This window comes from Mixophyes fleayi, chromosome 1 (assembly GCF_038048845.1).
Source record: "Mixophyes fleayi isolate aMixFle1 chromosome 1, aMixFle1.hap1, whole genome shotgun sequence".
Lineage (NCBI taxonomy): Eukaryota > Metazoa > Chordata > Amphibia > Anura > Limnodynastidae > Mixophyes > Mixophyes fleayi.
Genome location: NC_134402.1, coordinates 434,288,797 through 434,311,022, shown reverse-complemented (window position 1 = coordinate 434,311,022; position 22,226 = coordinate 434,288,797). Strand labels below are relative to the sequence as shown.

The following is a 22,226-nucleotide window of genomic DNA, read 5'->3' as shown; positions in this document are numbered from 1 at the left end:
ATGTGATTGAATTGTTCCAAACTTACCTTAAACTAATTAAATCAAAATTGCCAGTGTATAGTCTTGCCATAAACATCGCCAAGTCATTTGCCTCTGAACCACTGTTTGTCATGTAGAGCACCTGAAAATTAAAACAGGTTAGGGTATATATATTTATCTATCCAAGTTAACAATGAAATTAAGTAGTAAATGCATTCTGACTCCAACTACTATTTCAAACTCTTCTGTATTGCTATGATTTAATATGTTGCCCTATGAAAACAAATTAGCTTTGTCATAAAATGAGAAAAAAAATAAGACCCTTTGTTCGACTGTACTATACAATGTAAATCATCATGAGAAAAACGCTGGAAAAATATTGCAGAATAGATTAGCGGCATCATTTTCTCTTGACAACATCTGATTGTCATGTACAACGGAGGTAATGGTGCATGGACATCAATGGATCTCTAGGCTGCACCATTTCTACGGCTGTATTTGGTGGCACGTGGCCAATTGGGCCACATGCCACTTAGGGCAGCAAGGTGGCTAAGTGGTTAGCACTTCTGCCTCACAGCACTGGGGTCATGATTTTGATTCCCAACCATGGTCCCATCTGTGTGGAATTTGTATGTTCTCCCCGTGTTTGTGTGGGTTTCCTCCGGGTGTTCTGGTTTCCTCCCACACTCCAAAAACATACTAGTGGGTTAATTGGCTGCTATTACATTGACCTTAGTCTCTCTCGGTCTGTGTGTGTGTGTGTGTGTGTGTGTTAGGGAATTTGTAAGCTCCAATGGGGCAGGGACTGATGTGAGTGAGTTTTCTGTGGAATCAGTGGTGCTATATAAATAAATGGTGATGATGATGATGATGAATTGTGTCCTGACGTTTGGCTGCGGAGTGTTGGCAGCGATGATTTACACTGTACAGTACAGTAACCTGTCAAACAAAGTGAGACTTGTAATACCTTAAGTTTCCCAGGCAGGCGACTGGTCAGTTTCTCAGCATACTCATGGATGGGGGAATGTAGGTAGATATTAGTCGTATGCCAGAGACGACTCATCTGTTTCTTAGCTGCTTCTGTAACTTTCCTGCAGTGATGGCCAATAGCAATGTATGAGAATCGTGACCCTTTATCTCACAGCAAATATTTACATCACAGGTGTGTGGTTATTAGTAAAAACTAGAATTATTATTACCAAAGTGCAAAAGTATCAGTCTAAGGGATTCCACTGATGGTGGTGTGAGTGGGGGCACATGCCTGACATACCAAATATCATAGATCTACTTTCAACCTAAATTATGGTGGAAATTTAATTAGCTGCGAAGTGTCTCCGGAACGTCGCAGCGGAGATTTGACAGAAATCTCTGCTCAATTTTCCTTGCATCGCTATAATGAGTGGAGATTACTACCATAACCAGCAGCAATGTGCGCGATGAGATGTCCGTAAGCCACATCTCCGGCAATTATATATTTTTAATCTTCTGTGTAAAATGAACTACTTAATGACTGAAGTACAGAGACACCAAATATCTGTACTTTGTACGAGGGCCGATACAGTTTCCTCTTATAGGCATATTGCAAAAGGCAGTTTGTCTGCGATGGCGGGAATTGTATTGGAAATTCAAAGGAAACTCCGGTCAGTAGAATGTTCCCGGTCAGGGGCAATCGGTTTGACATGGTGCTACTAACTATAAAGGAAAGAAAGATGCATAAACCCAAAACCCCCAATAAGACTACATTTAATCCTGTGCCGTGGTCAGTATAGGCTGGATACATACGGGTGACAATGTCCAACACTAACGGTCACAATTCCTCCAATGAGGTCGAGATAACGTCGCCCCTCGTGATCGAACACCCACTGCATGTGTCCTTGGTGCAGAAGGATGGGCTTCTTGTAATATGTCGACAATGCAATTGACAAATTCTTATTGCGGATGTCCATGACACGTTCATAGGGAAGAGACTGGGGAGAAAGGATTACATTGTTAAAATAAAATCACATTTATATAAGACAATCGTCATATCCACATGTATTTTACTTTCAGTGACTGTTATATATTCTACTGTAAAAAACTTTTACAGAATTGGGTGCAAAAAGTTTATTTCAAATAGAATTACTTTGAACTACCCTTCTATATAAGAAATGGTGCTCTGGAGCGTAGAAATAGTGATAAGCTCAAATAGATATCACCAACCGGCCAGAGCCAGGAACTAGCACAGTGTCTGTAATCACCAACCAGCCAGAGCCAGGATCTAGCACAGTGCCTGTAATCACCAACTGACCAGAGCCAGGAACTAGCACAGTGTCTGTAATCCCCAACTGCCCAGAGCCAGGAACTAGCACAGTGCCTGTAATCACCAACTGACCAGAGCCAGGAACTAGCACAGTGCCTGTAATCACCAACTGACCAGAACCAGGAACTAGTACAGTGCATGTAATCACCAACTGCCCAAAGCCAGGAACTAGCACAGTGCCTGTAATCACCAACTGACCAGAGCCAGGAACTAGCACAGTGCCTGTAATCACCAACTGCCCAGAGCCAGGAACTAGTACAGTGCATGTAATCACCAACTGACCAGAACCAGAAACTAGTACAGTGCATGTAATCACCAACTGACCAGAGCCAGGAACTAGCACAGTGCCTGTAATCACCAACTGACCAGAACCAGGAACTAGTACAGTGCCTGTAATCACCAACTGACCAGAACCAGAAACTAGTACAGTGCATGTAATCACCAACTGACCAGAACCAGGAACTAGCACAGTGCATGTAATCACCAACTGACCAGAGCCAGGAACTAGTACAGTGCATGTAATCACCAACTGACCAGAACCAGGAACTAGTACAGTGCATGTAATCACCAACTGACCAGAGCCAGGAACTAGCACAGTGCCTGTAATCACCAACTGACCAGAACCAGGAACTAGTACAGTGCATGTAATCACCAACTGACCAGAACCAGAAACTAGTACAGTGCATGTAATCACCAACTGACCAGAGCCAGGAACTAGCACAGTGCCTGTAATCACCAACTGACCAGAGCCAGGAACTAGCACAGTGCCTGTAGTCACCAACTGACCAGAACCAGGAACTAGTACAGTGCATGTAATCACCAACTGACCAGAACCAGGAACTAGTACAGTGCATGTAATCACCAACTGACCAGAGCCAGGAACTAGAAAAATACCTATATTCATGAACTTGCCTCCCCACCAGAAGCTACAATGGTTATTCTGCTACCTTCTATGAACTATACTCTTATATTGTAACCTCCTTTGGACAGGGACATCTTTACCTTCTGATTCATGTCATTACAAGTCATCTGTTTGTACCAAGATCAAATCAATGTACAGTGCTGCATAATGTGTTGGCGCTTTGAAAATTAAACATAATAATAATGATATAAAAGTGCATTTGAGACCTCAGTCTTGCCTCATCAGTTTGACTAGAACCTCACATCACTACTCTGTAGGATAAAGGATCCTGTTTCTTGTCTCCATTCTCCTCCTCTCACCATAAAACCTATAAATATTCAATTTTATGAAATCACCAAATGCTTCGGATAAACCATTGGTGGTTAGTTGCTCTCCAAATAAAATGATCAAATACATAATATAAAATATATTTCCAAATGCAGAAACTACCAATTCATTTTATCTATTTACAGTGGTAAAATATCAAAGTATCTATAGGATGTAGAAAATGAATGGACACATTACTAAGTTCCCATGACTACACAAAATGATTACAGATCAAAGACTTGAGGCAATGAAAGTTATATTACTAATTTCAAAACTAATAATATAATAATGAAAATATAACATAAAAATATTTTTTTAAAAAGACAAAACAGACAGAAACATGACGAGATCAAGAAAGGACACTAAGTAAAATGTATGAATTATTCCAAATGGAGAGATAACTCAACCATCTGGTGTCTAGTCTAAAAATCCCCAAAAATGTTTTCCCCGTTCTCCTCCTCTGGGTAAAATGGGGTTCTCTGTAGCTGTGAACTATAAACCAGTTGTATCACTATAATTAAAGTTTTTATAGTCTCTTAAAGGGCTTTTTGCCCTATAATAAATATGCCCAATAATCTTTAAAATGGCACAAAATAGGTTATGAAATCAACCCAGAGAGAGCTTCCGTCTCCACCCGTGAGTCAGCCATTTCCTCTGCTTTGGATCCCTGTCTTCAGGAGGTCATAGGACAATCTGTACAAATGAGAGGATGATACTACTGCTCCATAGAGAAAGCTTCCCAAGAACAAAAGAAGAAGAAATAATAAGAAAAATTTGAACCTTACAATTGTGGGATAGCTTCTCACAGACTGAAACCCTTTGGAGACAAACCCCAACCCATATCCGCCACCATTGACTGTGTGCGGACTCATTAAGGCAAAGACACTGCCGTGATGCAGCTGACTCTTCACTTCATCACCACTACAAATATAACAATTATCTGCTCTTAAGTGAAGAAACTGATAATTCAGTCTTTGTCTAGCTGTATAATGTCTGCAAATCTTGCAGAAATTAACTGTGGCCATGGCCTACAGTACCTTTTCCTCCTCAAAGGGCTATCACTTCTCCAAAGAGGCTCTTCGAACCCAGCATAGACTCGTCAATAATCCACGCTTTGGTAAAGCAATTTCTTCAAATATTGAGAGGCCACCACTGCTGATCACTAATGCCTGCTGCTGGCATCAACCGTAGCATATTGGATGCATGCTTCCAATATCAACCTGGCTGGCCTAGGGACAAGTGATGTGACACATATTGGAGGCTTGTGATGTCAGATGGGACATATGTCTGGAGCCAGTCTGTACCTTGTTTTCCTACATCTTGGCTGTGAGGCCTCTCTCGCACTTATGGAGGCCCCAACAGTGATTTCTTCATTGGATACATCTTAATCGAAGTTAGTGCTACAGGCCACCTCTACTGGAGTGGTCTTCTGGGATCCAAACACTGCCCATTGTTTCTATTCTTGGTCTGAAGGTCTGTAGTACTTGTGAGACCTACCTGTTTGACAGATAAGATAAACTGGCGGCAGCTTTCTGTGCCACTAATGGTAGCATCATGAGACTGAACAAGGAGAAACCACTTCATATTAAAGTAAGTCGTATCTGCTCCTATGTGCCTTTTTGTAACATAATGTAATAGCACCCTGATTATATGTTGTCTGAGGCACAGACATATGTATGAGTCCCTCTGGCCTATAATCTGATATGATTATGTTAAGTAATTGAAGGCAAGATAGAAGCAGGAGAGAAGTTCAAACAACTGTTAATTTATTTTAAATAAGTTGAAAATATCCATATTAATCGATGATCAGATACAGAAGAAACACAGCTTGCAACTGATTAATAAGCACAGACTAAAATCTCTAGTAATGGTATTCTCAAACAGCTGTAGCTTTAGGGACACTGGCAGTCTGTAAAACTTTGAACAGTAAAATAACAGTTCTCTAAGTAGACAATAGTACTCATAGATGCAATCTTGGTAATGGAGGATATCCATTTTCCATAATCACTTGAAGATAGCAAAAGTCCAAGCACAACTGAGAGGAGCCCAGAGCCTCTCAGTACAGTATCAGCATCCATAGTGATGTAGAAAGATTTCCTCCCTAACCAGCAGACAATTGTTTCATATAAGCAGTCCTATGTTCTGTTAGGAACCCTTCCAACCAGTACAGCAAAACCCGGAGTCTGCTCCGAAAGTCTGGTGTTCACTGTTGCCCCTACTGGTGGGGACAGACTTGGCCGCAGACTAACAGAGGGTCGTGAAATGTGAACCGGCTGGGGAGAACCCAGGAAAGCAGAGTGGAGTCCAGGCAAGGGTCGAGGGCCGGCAGCAGACAGCGTATCCAACAAACAAGCCTAGGTCAGGGGTCACAGGCATGGTAGCAAGGTCCAAGGAACAGGCAAGAAAGGTCAGGGTCACGAGCAAAACAGGCAGAGTCCAATAATCCAAGCAGGGGAGTCATACACAGGGAATCAAACGGAGTATCCACAGGACAGGGACTAGGAAGCAGGAGCAGTTCAGCAAGACTGTAACAGGGAAGCTATAACCGGCAGTGAGGCTGCAGACCTCACTGCCCTAAATACTCCCAACAAACAATCAGAGCCTAGCTCTGATATAAACACAGGTCCCACCTAATAAATCAAATTAAACCTTAATAGCCTCCAGGCTATAGACTATCTCTGCGCATGCGCCCGGCTGTCCCCTGTTGCCGGGACGCAGCGATACAATACAGGGCGTCCGACCGTTACCTTGGCAACGGTCGGGTGCTAGGCAGAAGTGATGTCCTGGTCGTCAAGGTGACGGCCGGGACGCCAGGGAGAGCAGGAAGCGAGCCGAGGCGGCTGTGAGTACCGCCGCGACTTGTGACATGTTCAAACTGCTGTACTCACAGAAATATTCAAAGTAAGCTGAATGCCAAAAATGCAGAGTTGGAGTAGTAGTATACACTAGAGATGCTCACTGACCCCCGTGTTTTGGTTTTGGATCTGGATTACCTTCGTGTTTTGGTTTTGCAAAACCGCCATTGCGTGTTTTGGTTTTGTTTTGCTATTTTGTTGGAAAATCACTTTTTTTTGGGCATAAAGTAACCAAATTTAGTGCTCCACCTGTTTCTTGGATAAGTAAGGTAATTCTAAAGCTAATAAACAGTTTAATCCCTGGTAGGCCATCCTTAATTCTGCACACAAATCTGATTGTCTTCCTCTCCATCTTAGCCTATAGGCAATGCAGCCATCGTCTTTGGGTGTATATTATACCCTACACTTCTAGTTAAAGATCTAAAGAAATGGACAAAGGCAGTTTGGTATCTGTCTGCATCAGGCCCCCCTCCCCCATCCACTTGTAGTAAAATAGAAAAAAAAGCAGCCTGCATAGACTATAGAACTAGAAATTCCAATATACAAAGAAATGGACAAAGGCAGTTTGGTATCTGTCTGCATCAGCCCCCCCCCCCCCATCCACTTGTAGTAAAATAGAAAAAAAGCAGCCTGCATAGACTGTAGAACTAGAAATTCCAATATACAAAGAAATGGACAAAGACAGTTTGGTTTCTGTCTACATCATTTCCCCCCCCCCCATCCACTTGTAGTAAAATAGAACAAAAGCAGCCTGCATAGACTGTAGAACTAGAAATTCGAATATACAAAGAAATGGACAAAGGCAGTTTGGTATCTCTCTGTATCAGATCCCCTCTCCACTAGGAGTAAAATAGAAAACTATTCAGCCGTTATATAATCTAGAATATAAATAGAAATTGAGAAAGGCAATTTGGTATCTGTCTGCATCATAATCATCAATATCCTCATTAGCGCCCTTGTCACCTACACAAATCTCCCCCTCATCCTCTTCTATTTCCAAAGTGGCATCCTCAATTTGTGTATCACCGGCTACACTCGGGCGGTTCAGGTACACATCAGCAGAACTGCTGAAAGGGTCCCTCTTTATGGGTACACTAACAGAATGCTCACGATTAGACATCCCACTGTTGGATGGACTCTCCCCCACTTTGTGATTCAGAGCAAACATTATCCTCTAATGCCTTACTGTTATCTTGCAGCTTGGCTTTGACCCGTAACAGTAGTTTTGCACCACTTGTAGGCTCGGTAACATTTTTTGATCTGCCACTAATAGACAAAGGTGAAGGCCTCATTCTCTCTTTGCCACTGCGTGTATAGAATGGCATGTTGGCAATTTTTTTTTTCGGCACTTAACTTTTCCTCAGTTACACTTCTTTTGCGCTTCAACACGGTAATTTTTTTTTTTGGTGTGTGTTTTTTTGACTGATTTCAAAAGACTGTGTAATTTGACATGGCCTTTCCCAGATGACGTACTGGGAACACTACCAAAAGGACTGGTGACAGAACCTGGTTGCTGATTTTGCTCATATGTGGACTGCTTTGAATCCATTCTGATCCCAACGCACTTGTAGTGCTACAAATTGTTTTAGATACTGCTGACAGATAGTACTTTTGACAGCCAGAAATATTAATGCAAAAGAATGGGGGACACCCCAAAAGCACTTTGGAGTGCTACAAATTATTTTTTTCAATCTGCTGACAGATAGTACTTTTGACAGCCAGAAATATTAATGCAAATCCTCTATCCTCCTCACTTCTCTATCGATTGTTAGCAGAATTGGAATCAGAATTGTATTGTCTGTCCCTGCTCTAATCAGCCTGTGACTACACCCTGCTCTCTTCCTCTGTCAAATGGCGATGGATTTCTGTGGAGGCGGGTATTTATAGTTTCCAAGTATCGTGAGAACCGAGCCCCGAGATCCGACTACGTCACGATGACGTTCGGCCTCGATTTGGATTCCGAGCGGGCGGGAGAGTACCGAGCCTGCTCGGCTCGGTACTCGGATAGCCTAAGTTCGGGTGGGTTCGGTTCTCGGGGAACCGAGCCCGCCCAACTCTAGTATACACACCATACACACAGTCAGTGACAGATTGTTCCTCCAATTTACGCAAATTTCTAATTCTGCCAGGTTGACTCAGCTTTAGAGCAGGGTTCTCTTACCTCTCTGTCTGTATGTATTACCCAGTATTGTCTTATTAATGTTTGTTCCCAATTGTAAAGCGCTACGGAATTTGCTGGCGCTATATAAATAAATGATGATGATAACTCACTTCAGACTTGCAGTTTAGCAAGGCTGAATCTATTCAAGTTACCCTAGGCACTCCTTCAACAAATCACCATGAAGTGCCCAGCACTTGTAGCACTGTGTGTGTTTTCTCTAGTCAAAACATTATTATTCCCTGTTTGGATATGTTGCAAATAGGCCTAGGCTGACATCCAGTTTGTTTAAGAAGGACAAGTCTAGATCTTCATCTCGGCAACCCAGCCTGAACTCTTGAGGTCCTGCAATTTACACATGTGTTATATTATAGAAACATATAACTCGGAGTTCCCACTTCCTTTTCCTACAGCTTCCCTATTCTCTATTCTCTCTCCCCTTTCTCTCCCCATGAGGTTCTCTCTCCTCTCTCTTCTCCCATGTTCAGTTCTCTCCTCCTCCTCCTTCTGCAGTTCCCTGTCTTCTCTCACTCAGTTCTCTCTTCCCTCTTACCCACTGCAGTTAACTCTTCCCCTTCTCCTCAGTAGTTCTCTCTGCCCCCACTATAGTTAATTTTCCCCCCTTTTCTTCTCCCTGCAGTTCTCTCTCCTCCTCCCTCTTCCCTCTACAGTTCACTCTGTCCCTCCCTCCTCCACCTCCAGTTCTCTCTCCTCCTAATTTGCAAGTCAACTGCAAAATTAACTAGCATTCTGTACAGTAGAAAATTATCTAGTATATTGACTTGTACTGTAGATCAATAACTGTGCCGGTGTAAGACAGTATATACATGGATGAAACTGGTTTAACATATGCTTTGTTCAAAGTTATTTTCATGAGCAGATGATGAAAGAACCGGTTTTATTACTGAAAGTTTAATGTGAAATCTATGTTTAATTTTACTTTTCAAGCTCAATTACATTTCAACAGTATATGTATGGTTATACAGCTATCCACAGTAGTCATAGCCTTGTTTATACCTGATATAATTGAATGTTCTGAGAGCACAATCTCCGCCAATAGCTACGTAGCATTCTACAACTCGTGTACAATTCAAAAACAGTCTGCATACATTGTTCATGGTATGAAATGTCTCTCGTTTGATTTGAACTCAACGATACACTGAAATATTGTTTCATAGTTTTAAATAGTTAAAATTAATCCACTAATTGACTTACCTCATATTTTTCTGGTATGAAGTCACAGGGGGGCATTCTCGGTTGCTCATTATTTGACAAAAACCTGCAAGAAACTATTGTCTATAATCAGTGTTATATTTAAACTCAATTAAATTATGTGTGTGTGTGTATATGTGTATCTATCTATCTATCTATCTATCTATCTATCTACAGAGTGGTAAAAGTAGGCTGGTATATGGTGCTATGCTATATCATCACCTCTCCTACTGCCTCCATTGTAAAACTATCACATTCCATTCACTTACATTTTCCATACCGCCACTTCCAAATTTACACTTCTACCACTGTATAGATATACACCAATCAGCCACAGCATTACAAACAGTGACAAGTGTAGTGAATAACATAAATTATCTTGTTACAATGAAACCTGTCAAGGGATGGAATATATTAGGCAGCAAGTAAACAGTCAGTTCTTGAAGTTGATGTGTTGGAAGCAGGAAAAATGGGTAAGCTTAAGGATATGAGCGACTTTGACCAGGGCCAAATTGTGATGGCTAGACGACTGGGTCAGAGCATCTCCAAAACGACAGGTCTTGTGTGGTATTCACCGTAAGCAGTGGTTAGTATCTCCCAAAAGTGGTCCAAGGATGGACAACCGGTGAACCGGCGACATGGACATCCAAGGCTCATTGATGCACGTGGGGAACGAAGGCTAGCCTGTCTGGTCCAATCCCACAGAAGAGCTACTGTAGCACAAATTGCTGAAAAAAGTTAATGCTGACTTCAATAGAAAGATGTTAGTACACACAGTGCATCGCAGTTTGCTACGTATTGGGCTTCATAGCCGCAGACTGGTCAGCATGCCCATGATGACCCCTGTCCATAACTGAAACACCTGCAATGGGCATGGGAGTGCCAAAACAGGACCATGTGTGTGCGTCATTTATCTGGGAAAGAGATGGCACCTGGATGCACTAAGGGAAGAAGGCGAGCTGGTGGCAGCAGTGTGATGCCTTGGGCAATGTTCTGTTGGGAAACGTTGGGTCCTGGCATTCATGTGGATGTTACATTGACACATACCACCCACCTAAACATTGTTACATACCAAGTACACCCCTTTATGACAACGGTATTCCCTGATGGCAGTGGCCTCTTTCAGCGGGATAATATGCCCTGTGACACTGCAAAAATTGTTCAGGAATGGTTTGAGGAACATGACAAAGAGTTCAAGGTGTTGACTGGCCTCTAAATATACCCAGATCTCACTCTAATTGAGCATCTGTGGGATGTGCTGGGGAAAGAAGACCAAGCCATGGGAGAATGTAAGTGAATGGAATTTAATAGTTTTACAATAACGGCAGTAAGAGAAGTGGCGGTATGGCATACCATCATACACACACCCACTTTGACCACTGTGTATATCTACCTCTCCCTCTCTCTATTTTATACACTGTATATATAAACACACACACACCAAATTAAGCTACACTTGGAACAATAAATTGATTTTAATAACAAAAACTGTCAAGACATCTATGAGCATTTAAATTAGAATGTTGGAAATTTAGAGTAAACACTACTTTGTTAATCAAATCTGGATTTACAAGGTCATCCTGTTGCAAAAATTTACAAATAGCATTTTATTACAAAGATCTCTCTGTAATATAGATATTAAGATTAGTAGTCAGTTATTCAGTAATAAGGTGCACATACACTGGCAGATCCAAGTTCTGGCGTAGTCAGAACTGGGAGAAAACCGTCAACGCCAAACACATTTTCTGCCGGTACAAATCTGAATATTTCCAATCAGGCATTGATCAGGATTGAGAGTGATTTTGTGCTGTGATTTATAGCCAATTACTGTAGACCTAGGGGGTTAATTGGTATAGATTGTACACAATATACAGAAAAAGTATACATTTCCACATACTTGGCCAGGATTTCTCAATTCTAGACTGCATGTGCTCTCAAGGGGTCTTATTTATAGGGGTTCCTTAATCACGTACAGATAAACCATTATCCAGCCTCTTATACCCACAGAGCGCAATCCCCAAAACATAACCTCATAGTTCGGGGGGGCTGAGTACTTGAGGACCAATGTTGAGGTTAATAGTCCTTTCCGCCTCCCATCTGGAAAATCTGGAAATTAAGGATTTCTAACATTATCTAACGAGATGAAACTTTGAAGAGCGGCATTAATAATCTGCTTTTCAAATGAAATAAATATTAATTTTAAAATATTGAAAGTAAAAAAAAAACAAAAAACAGCATCTGGAAGAAGAGTCCTAATGGGACAAAGATGTATTTCATTCAAAAATACTGTATCTATTGCACCATGTCCCTTTATCTTAGTGTTTTTGTTGTTGAGATGTACAAGGTCATAATACCTTTACAGTGTGTTAACCATTAACAAATGCTGTGCAGATTAATAATTAAGCTTCATAACTGTATAATTATGAGGAATTTAAGTTTTAGCCGGCTGAATATTTGTACACTGTTACGTAGGAAGGACTCTGTACCCGACAGTCTGCACTGTCCATAACATATAGAGAGGCGATGTCCGTTATAAAGCTTGGTGTGCAGACCATTATTATATAACATTTCCTCTGCTCAAAGTGCTCTTTTCTTCAGTTAGCTATGGGATCCTGATGCCCAACTCCTAAATTCCTAGGCAGCAGAAGGGGGAGTCTAGCTGGCTTCATTTAAATAAAGCATTTTTTAATTTCGTAGTATTTATTTTTTAAATAAATTTATTTATGGTTTTATTTTTTATCGTTTTCCTAGTGGAACTGGAAGCCCGTGTCAGGACCACTGGACATGTGTAAAACAGTGGCGGCAGTCACGCATGCGCAGAGGCGCTGTAGATTGGCTGGTGTAGTGCTTAGAGTTCTCTAACTGCTTCTAGCCAGTATCACTTGCCACTGAGCCAGTATCACTCAGCTGTCTCAGCGATGAGATGTTCTATGGCCACTTGATGGTAAACAGGCCTCTTAGTTCCATCACCAGGCGGTATATTTATTAAACTGCGGGTTTGAAAAGTGGAGATGTTGCCTATAGCAACCAATCAGATTCTATCTGTCATTTTGTAGAATGTACTAAACAAACGATAACTAGAATCTGATTGGTTGCTATAGGCAACATCTCCACTTTTTCAAACCAGCAGTTAAGTAAATATACCCCCAGGAGTCCTAAGTCCAGGAAGGTTTTCAGAAACTAATCTGGCTAATAATCAGTTTAAAGCTCCATCAGACATGACCATTATGTGTCGTCAAATTTGAGCCGGCTCTCAATTTCGGCATGTAGTTGCTCCTGATTGTTTGGAGGAGCAAAAATGACATCAATAAAATCTCATCACCTCCTTTCTGGACTACTAGAACCTTCTTCTATTTGGCATTTCCTCAATAATCCATTCATCCATGTGCTTCAATCCGTCCTAAGTGCTGCGGCAAGACCGATCTTCCTGTCTCACTGCTCTACATCCACCGCACCACTCTGTAATTACATATACTGCCTCACCATATCCTCCAGAATCTAATTCAGATCACTCACCCTCACCTACACAGCCCTCAGCAACACCATTCCTTCATACATCTCACACCTTATCCCACAATACTCTCCTTCATGCCCTCTAAGATCTGCCTCTGACATATCTCACTTCATCTCTGATAACCACCTCTCACTCCATTCTACAAGACTTCTGCAATCCTGCTACCACCTATAGAATTGCCTCCCACATCCAATCAGACTATCCTGCAGCCTTCAAATCTTTAAACTCTGTTTGAAAACCCATCTGTTTCCTAGAGCTTACCCTACTCCCACTGATACATTCTCGCTGCTGTCCCAATCTCCACTCGGTGCCGCTTCCGCACTTGTCTAACCATCCACCATACTGTAAAATCTCTCATGAGCAGAGCCCACCGTACCCTCTGTTTCCACTTCCGCATTTGATTTTTCTACCTTGTCCCTTTTTAATGTATGTCCTGATTTCCCCACTGTCCGACAATATGTGGAGCACTATAGCACCTTACAAATCACCAACAATAAAAAGCAAGCAGCTTCGGTCCACTGTAACAGGTATTATCTAACAGGTATATTATGCATTCTCACTGAACTGGAATATTTATATCCATTGAAGACATAGGGGGTCATCTATAGGTAGACACGTATACACTCAACGGATGCATATAGGTAAGGGTTAAAAGAAAACAGCACTAATCACTCGTTGTGTTACATGTATGTAAATACTTTTATAATAATACAACCACTAATTTCCAGCTATGGTGGAAAATAGGTAAAGCATAAAGTCACAAAAAAATGCTCATATAAAACACATTTCATGGAAAAACACCTAATAACAGAATCTCTAAAAATTGCACTGTAAATATAAAAGGTGAAATCATTTAAAGATTTACCTTGTCCAGGAATACTAATCACAATAGAAATACCTTTAGGCTGCCTAATTCAATAGATTGTACAGATGGGTTCCGTTTACATTATAAGTATGACCCTCAGTATGTAAGTCCCTTAACTTTAGCGGTGCTCCGTCAATAAAAAGTGTTTAGTGAATGTAGCGGGTTCCGGTGCCAGCTCTACCCCACACTTACAACAGCGGCTGGAGAGAATTCGATGAGGTTCCAGATGGATTGCTGCTGCTCACAGATGAATATCTGATGAAGTCACACCGCAAGACAGAAGATAGAAACATACCACGGAGGCCACTGGATTTAAGGATTCCTCTGGTAAGGGAATGCAGGCAGTAGGATAAGGTAATGAGCTTAGTCCTGGGAAACACTACCTGACGCGTTTCATCTGGCTCAGATAGAGTTTTTTAAATATCTACTGTGGCTGGATCACTTATAAATAACCTATTGTATAAATATATTTAAATTATTAGGGCAGCGTGCCAATTTATATCATTGCAAATGTACTGATTTTTGATACTGTATTAGAAATTAACTGATATTTTTTTATATTGTGTGTCAGTATAGGAAATGTATTGATTTCTAATGTATTCAGAGGAAGTCAGAGGTCAGAGAAAGTCTGTTTTGCTGAAAGCAGGAAATGCTAAGTAAGTCTTTTCATCACAGAAGTGACAAAAGCCTGATTTAGCCTGAAGGCCCAGCAGGAGGTCGTTACCTGTTGTCACGTATTGTTAGCGAGACAGGGACCTGTCTGAACAATGACTCAGGATACAAGTAATGAAGGATATCACAGAATTGTGAATTTGAATCTAAATTTGAAGTTAAATTGTGTTAACTCCACGTCTAGAGATGTATCATATCCTGATGTCAAATCATCTGATGTGATATCAGACATTTCGGTGCCTGGTTGGATCAGGGGGGCTGGTTTACCCCCTGCCAGGAGTTGTGTCAGAATCTGTATAAAAAGGAGCTGTTTGACCATGTAGTATTATACTATCTGTACTCCTGGAGATCCCTAGTACATTAAGCTAGTGTATGTAACTGTCCTTATTAGGATACTTGAGCTAATAAAACAGCAGTTTCAAGAACCTGCCTTGATGTCTACTTACCTGCTGTAATTCCTGTGACCTGCAGATTAGACCAATCTAATCCATTATCCAGCTGTTCTCTAGTTGGGACTTTGCATCCAGTGCCAACGCTCTGCCCACTACCTGCAGCTCTGGCCAATGTGATAAGCCAGGGGGAACCATCCACAGCAACCCTGATCTGAAGACAAGAGGTCTGGTTTACCAGCAAGGGGGTACGCTAGCAGCGAGAGTTACCCAGAAAGATGTGGTTCTAGGTGCCGCTAAGGAGCTTAGTGGTTGCAGCAGCAAAAGCCCCTCCTACAGCGGTGAGAGGGCGCAATTTGGGATTAAGAAAGGGGATAGCAAGGAAAGCCCGGCCGGTCCACAGCAACACACAGACAGGGTGGCATAGGAGTCCATCCTGTCACAGCTACATGCATATTTCGAATTCGGTGCAAAATATGAGTTCAGCTTTGAACATGTACCATTCGCTCCAGAACATCAGGCGTACAAATGTATATACGTACTCCACACCATAGCATAGTGATGGTGTAGAAATGTGGCCTGACTACGTTCATAGTAAATGCTTTCACTATTTTCTATTTAGTTTGCTTGGGAGTTGCCCACTCGTTCCAGGTGCTGCATGCTTTAGAAAAGGGAGATTCACTGAAGGTTTTAAATTTGCCCTCCTATATATATAAATATTTGTTTCACTGGCTAGGGACTCACCTACAGGAGATGCCTTGATGCTGACAGGTGAACTTAACCTAATATAGCTATATTGTGCACAAAATCCTCCATTATGTATATGCTGACACAGCGATTATATGATTGTTTGCTTTTGAGTGCCGGACAACATTTTTCTTTGGTTTGCACATACATATCGGTCGTAGTTGTCCTTGGCTGCCGTCTCAAATGATTTTATTCCCTTGTACACATTTCATCAATATAAAGAAGCGCGCCTTCTCCTCTTTCACTAAGTCACATTATCCTAATTATACACAAAGAACCTGTTGCAGAGTTTGCGCCCGTTTGCATTATTCCGCTTTGTGCATGCCCACAAAAACCTGCCAGTCTTATGTAGAGTTGCCCGCATCCTTACTTGCTCCTGAAGAGGCGTAAAGAGGGACCGCTAACCACTTCTGATTGGCTGATTGCGTTGATTGGCTGATTGTTTTGTTAGGTGACATGGAAGGTCATAGCTGCTGTATAATGAAACCTAATGGCAAATGTGTTTTTTCCCTATGATAAGAAACATTTACAAAGTTTTATTGTGCGTATGACGTGGTGCTGTGTATGCCGCATACCTAGCATGTGTACATCTAATATGTAGCATCTAATTGTGTCGCCATTATGTGAACACTTCGCCCCATCTGCCTCTCCACTCTGCAGGCGTAGTGGTGCTCAAGTCAACGATACACAAACCTGTGCTGTATATACGGAGATATAAATATGCTGTACAGAAATCTGTATGTGTACATCTCTATGGGGCACATTTATCATGTATCGGACAAAACGAGAAATACTTATCAATCCTTATCGCATGGATAAGGATTGATGTATTTCTCAAATTTATTAAAAATGGATCACAGAAGCAGTTCCGAAAAACTGCTGTTTCTGTGATAAAAAAACCCCATACTCACCACTGGCTCTTCGGTCACGCTGGCTCCGGATCTCCTCCTCTTCAGTGTACTTTCTCTTCTTCATGCTACTGCGCATGTGCCGACCGGAGAACTTGAGGCTGTGACAGGGAGGGATCACAAGATCACTCCCTGCGCATGCGCTGTCCGGAGCAGAGCTGGACATACCGAAGAACACAAGTTTTACCAGCATTTCCTATGATGTACGCCAGCTTCAGCTGGCGTACATTAACACAACAAGTTCCCGAAAAAAGCATTTTTTCGGGACTTGTTAGATTGCGGCCAGGAGCAGTCAGCATTCTGTTGAATGCTGACTGCTCGCAAAAACGATCAGGAGTGCAAAGCAGCAGATATCAATGATATCTGCTGCAATGCACCTTTAATAAATTTGCGTAGAGCACATCCTGACCTTATTTACACGGTAAGTGCACGATAGTGCACTACCGTGCTTTCTTAAATATACCCCTATATACGCCCAGAGACCTCAAATCGAAAGATTTTTCGGTACCTGTCTGGGTCATGTGATCTGTGTACCTCTTGACACCGATCTGATGTCATTTTCCGGATACTTTAAAAAAAAAAAAAAGTTTTCAGCACTTCTACTGTAATCTCCCCATTACCAGCGCAATATTTTGAGGACCAAATTGAAGTATTTACTCGTTAGGTTTTCCAAGCCTGCTTTATGCAATATAAACTACATTACGGATAGAATGTTTGCTACTAGTTGATATGCAGTGATTTATATATCATCCATGTTCTGTAATAACTGTCAGCACTGTATAGAAAGTACAAATAAAATAATGCACAACAAAAAAGGTTCAATGAAAACAGGGTGTTGGTCTTAGTCAGCCTGCTGACACTCTATGTTAAATAAAAACAAAATCACAGTATTTTATTTTATGCTGCAAATACTCCCACTTACCTGCACGGAGGTGATGTGGTTTAAAATGTTTATGGCACCCACCAATTAAAGATCTTCTCATGGTTGCAGTGATTCTCTTTTCAGACAGCAGTAAGGGACATGTACCAAGAAAGAGATCCCTCCTGTTTACACAGGCAGCTCATATTGGGAAAGAGGAGGGGAGGACAGGGGAGGAGGAGGAGGAGGAGAAGGAGGGGGAGACACCCCTCCACCATGGAGTACACACTTTATGTAACAGAGCAGGGAAGCACAGTATCTATATTTATAAACTGACTTCCAAACGCAAACGGGAATTCTGGGAATTTCAAGACACGATCCTAAATTGTAAACTGCAAAATGTTGAGGGATCTTTCTACAGCACTGAAGACCTCATGTATCCATTAAACTTATCACTCTACTATGACATAAAGACACAAACATAAATTTGGCAAATAAGGTCACAGTTTTAATTATAATGAAAAATGGCGGAAAGAAAAATATGAAACCAAAAGAGAGACTGGGCAACTGGCCCGGAATCCACTAAACCAAGTATATCTTTCCTTACTGAATGGCCCTGCACTTAGTCTGAAGTCAGAGAAACAAAGGCCCCCTCTGGATTCACAATGACGTGTCCACACAAAACAGATCAAGGGGTCCCCCGCACCAAGAGCCAATATGAACAATCAGGGCTTTTTTTGTCATAGAACACTAACAACGGCGTTCTGGCACCTTTTTTCCATGGGTTATCAAAGTTTAATTAACTTTTTAACATTTTTTTTTTCTCTACGTTGCTGCTACAGTGCAGCACCGCATCTTAGTGTGTGTCCTGCTTCCGGCTCCGGCACGACTCTGCCAGTGAGAGGAGCCGCGATCAAGCAGAGAAGCGAGAAAAGCATAGCAAGCAAGTACAGACTGCAAAAAGCGGGGGAGGGGGCGCAGAAAGAGAGGGCTACAGAAAAACGGGGGGCAGAAAGAGAGGGCTACACATAAATGAGGGGGCAGAAATAGGAGCGTTCCGGCACCTTTTTTCTTACAAGAAAAGCACTGTGTACAACAATGGCTAATAAGCGAAAGCGTCTTGCATTGGCCGCTGACTGCAACACTCTCATGCTAACTTTGCCTCATCTTTAAATGAGGGAGAAAAACATTAGTCACCAGCGTGTAATAAATCAACATTGTAAAGGGGAGGAAGGAGGGATTTTGTGCAGCAAAAGAGGCAGGATAACCAGGAGAGGACAACTATATAGGAAACCCAGTGACCTCCCCTACAAGTTCTATTGGATGGTGTTGGAAGGCTTGACAAAGATTTTAACCCTTAATAGTAAGCGTTTAAGCTATTTGACCCCCTAGTGTCACATGGGACGGCACCACGTCATAGGTGCCGTCCCATGTGCGCACAGATGAAGAACTGCACAGCGCGCCGATGAACCAGGTGAGTGGGGGGGGGGGGGTAGTAGTATACTAATAAAGTGTATGCTTGTGTCAGTATAATAAATTAATGTGTGTATGTTAGCGGGGCAGTATATGAATGTATGTGTGTGTGAGAAGGGGCCATTATATGGATGTATGTGTGTGAGAGAAGGGGCCATTATATGGATGTATGTGTGTGTGAGAAGGGGCCAGTGTATGAATGTATGTGTGTGTGTGTGTGTGAGAAGGGGCCATTATATGGATGTATGTGTGTGTGAGAGAAGGGGCCATTATATGGATGTATGTGTGTGTGAGAAGGGGCCAGTGTATGGATGTATGTGTGTGTGTGTGTAAGAAGGGGCCATTATATGGATGTATGTGTGTGTGAGAGAAGGGGCCATTATATGGATGTATGTGTGTGAGAGAAGGGGCCATTATATGGATGTATGTGTGTGAGAGAAGGGGCCATTATATGGATATATGTGTGTGAGAAGGGGCCAGTGTATAAATGTATGTGTGTGTGTAAGAAGGGGCCATTATATGGATGTATGTGTGTGAGAGAAGGGGCCATTATATGGATATATGTGTGTGAGAGAAGGGGCCATTATATGGATATATGTGTATGAGAAGGGGCCATTATATGGATGTATGTGTGTGAGAAGGGGCCATTATATGGATATATGTGTGAGAGAAGGGGCCAGTGTATAAATGTATGTGTGTGTGTAAGAAGGGGCCATTATATGGATGTATGTGTGTGAGAGAAGGGGCCATTATATGGATATATGTGTGTGAGAGAAGGGGCCATTATATGGATATATGTGTATGAGAAGGGGCCATTATATGGATGTATGTGTGAGAGAAGGGGCCATTATATGGATATATGTGTATGAGAAGGGGCCATTATATGGATGTATGTGTGTGAGAAGGGGCCATTATATCTATCTAATGTCAGGGTTGGTTGGAGGGAAAGAAATCTATTTAGCAAATGTGAATATTATTATTTTAAAATGTTGTGACTGGAGGGAATTATAAAATGTGGGTGCTATTGATTTAACACTGGGACTGGATGGAGTTTTCTAAATTTTATGTACCCATTTTTTTTTTTTAATAGGGCCTCCAATATTCCAGAATCCAGACAGCCAGCAAATGAGCTAAAGTAACCAGCAGCCACAAGTGGTGACAGTGACAAGACAGGTAGGAGAGAGCAGGACAGTCTGCCAACTGTCCTGAATCTGGTGAGACAGTCCTGAACTTGGGTGACTGTTTCCCTTAGGACAGTTGGTTGGTATGTCCCGCTTCACCGTGTACTGCTCGTAAAGGCAGAACTGTGTGCACCTAACAGTAGTGCACACAGTATTGTCTGTGTATTTGTCTAAAATGATAACCATGTTATATCATAGTGGGTTACCCTGTCTAAAGTGCCCAGGCCCCCCAGAGCCTTAATCCAGCTCTGGGCCTGGGCATAAAAATATATATATGGATTAAGCAACACTACAATAGCCTCTTTTTATATAGATAAATATATATTGTACCAAATACCACCCTTTAAGGATGGGCCGCTGCTGTGTGCTTGCCCCCCAGGGCTGAAATCTGCCAGCCCTCCCTTGTCAAAGGTGATAATTATACCGTAGAACAGGTATAACAGGTCTGTCGTCACAGCTGCCAATCATTAGGCCGCTGAAGGATGATTGCTGAAATTACAGTGTAATTCCACTTTCTAAAAATATGTGTTAATACTTAATTTTAGTAATTGTCATTTTCAACAGAGAAAGGCGCATAAAGGCATTTACTTTTGTAAAGTGCAGCTGACCAGGTCTGTCATCAGAAACGGTGGGGCCCAGTACAAATTAATCTGGCAGGGACCCCCTTCTCTTCACAATACAAGCCCCCTCCCTCTTCATTACATGCCCCCTCCCCTCTTCACAATATAAGCCCCCCTCCCTCTTCATTACATGCCCCCTCCCCTCTTCACAATACAAGCCCCCCTCCCTCTTCATTACATGCCCCCTCCCCTCTTCACAATACAAGCCCCCCTCCCTCTTCATTACATGCCCCCTCCCCTCTTCACAATACAAGCCCCCCTCCCTCTTCATTACATGCCCCCTCCCCTCTTCACAATATAAGCCCCCCTCCCTCTTCATTACATGCCCCCTCCCCTCTTCACAATACAAGCCCCCCTCCCTCTTCATTACATGCCCCCTCCCCTCTTCACAATACAAGCCCCCCTCCCTCTTCATTACATGCCCCCTCCCCTCTTCACAATACAAGCCCCCCTCCCTCTTTATTACATGCCCCCTCCCCTCTTCACAATACAAGCCCCCTCCCTCTTCATTACATGCCCCCTACCCTCTTCACAATACAAGCCCCCCTCCCTCTTCATTACATGCCCCCTACCCTCTTCACAATACAAGCCCCCCTCCCTCTTCATTACATGCCCCCTCCCCTCTTCACAATACAAGCCTCCCTCCCTCTTCATTACATGCCCCCTCCCCTCTTCACAATACAAGCCCCCCTCCCTCTTCATTACATGCCCCCTCCCCTCTTCACAATACAAGCCCCCCTCCCTCTTCATTACATGCCCCCTCCCCTCTTCACAATACAAGCCCCCCTCCCTCTTCATTACATGCCCCCTCCCCTCTTCACAATACAAGCCCCCTCCCTCTTCATTACATGCCCCCTACCCTCTTCACAATACAAGCCCCCCTCCCTCTTCATTACATGCCCCCTACCCTCTTCACAATACAAGCCCCCCTCCCTCTTCATTACATGCCCCCCTCCCTCTTCATTACATGCCCCCTCCCCTCTTCACAATACAAGCCCCCTCCCCTCTTCACAATACAAGCCGCCCTCTCTCTTCATTACATGCCCCCTCCCCTCTTCACAATACAAGCCCCCCTCCCTCTTCATTACATGCCCCCTCCCCTCTTCACAATACAAGCTCCCCTCTCTCTTCATTACATGCCCCCTACCCTCTTCACAATACAAGCCCCCCTCTCTCTTCATTACATGCCCCCTACCCTCTTCACAATACAAGCCCCCCTCTCTCTTCATTACATGCCCCCTCCCCTCTTCACAATACAAGCCCCCTC

At 42.6% G+C, this 22,226-nt stretch overlaps 1 protein-coding gene across 5 annotated transcripts in view; it reads right to left on the bottom strand.

The window, feature by feature from the left end:
* Nucleotides 1-17,900, bottom strand: part of AGXT2 (alanine--glyoxylate aminotransferase 2) — a 41,481-nt gene extending 23,581 nt beyond the window's left edge. The window contains exons 1-5 of one of the 5 annotated variants that reach the window (XM_075184393.1): nt 17,749-17,900; nt 9,735-9,808; nt 1,762-1,946; nt 947-1,070; nt 27-121 (exon numbers count right to left, since the gene is read on the bottom strand). In XM_075184393.1, the coding sequence (XP_075040494.1) occupies nt 27-121; nt 947-1,070; nt 1,762-1,946; nt 9,735-9,808; nt 17,749-17,809 (539 nt within the window). In that variant the 5' untranslated portion in view covers nt 17,810-17,900. The remainder of the gene's footprint in view (nt 1-26; nt 122-946; nt 1,071-1,761; nt 1,947-9,734; nt 9,809-17,748) is intronic. The other 4 variants (XM_075184401.1, XM_075184418.1, XM_075184427.1 and 1 more) reach the window with 4 other exon arrangements.
* Between the last annotated feature and the right edge of the window lie 4,326 nt (nt 17,901-22,226).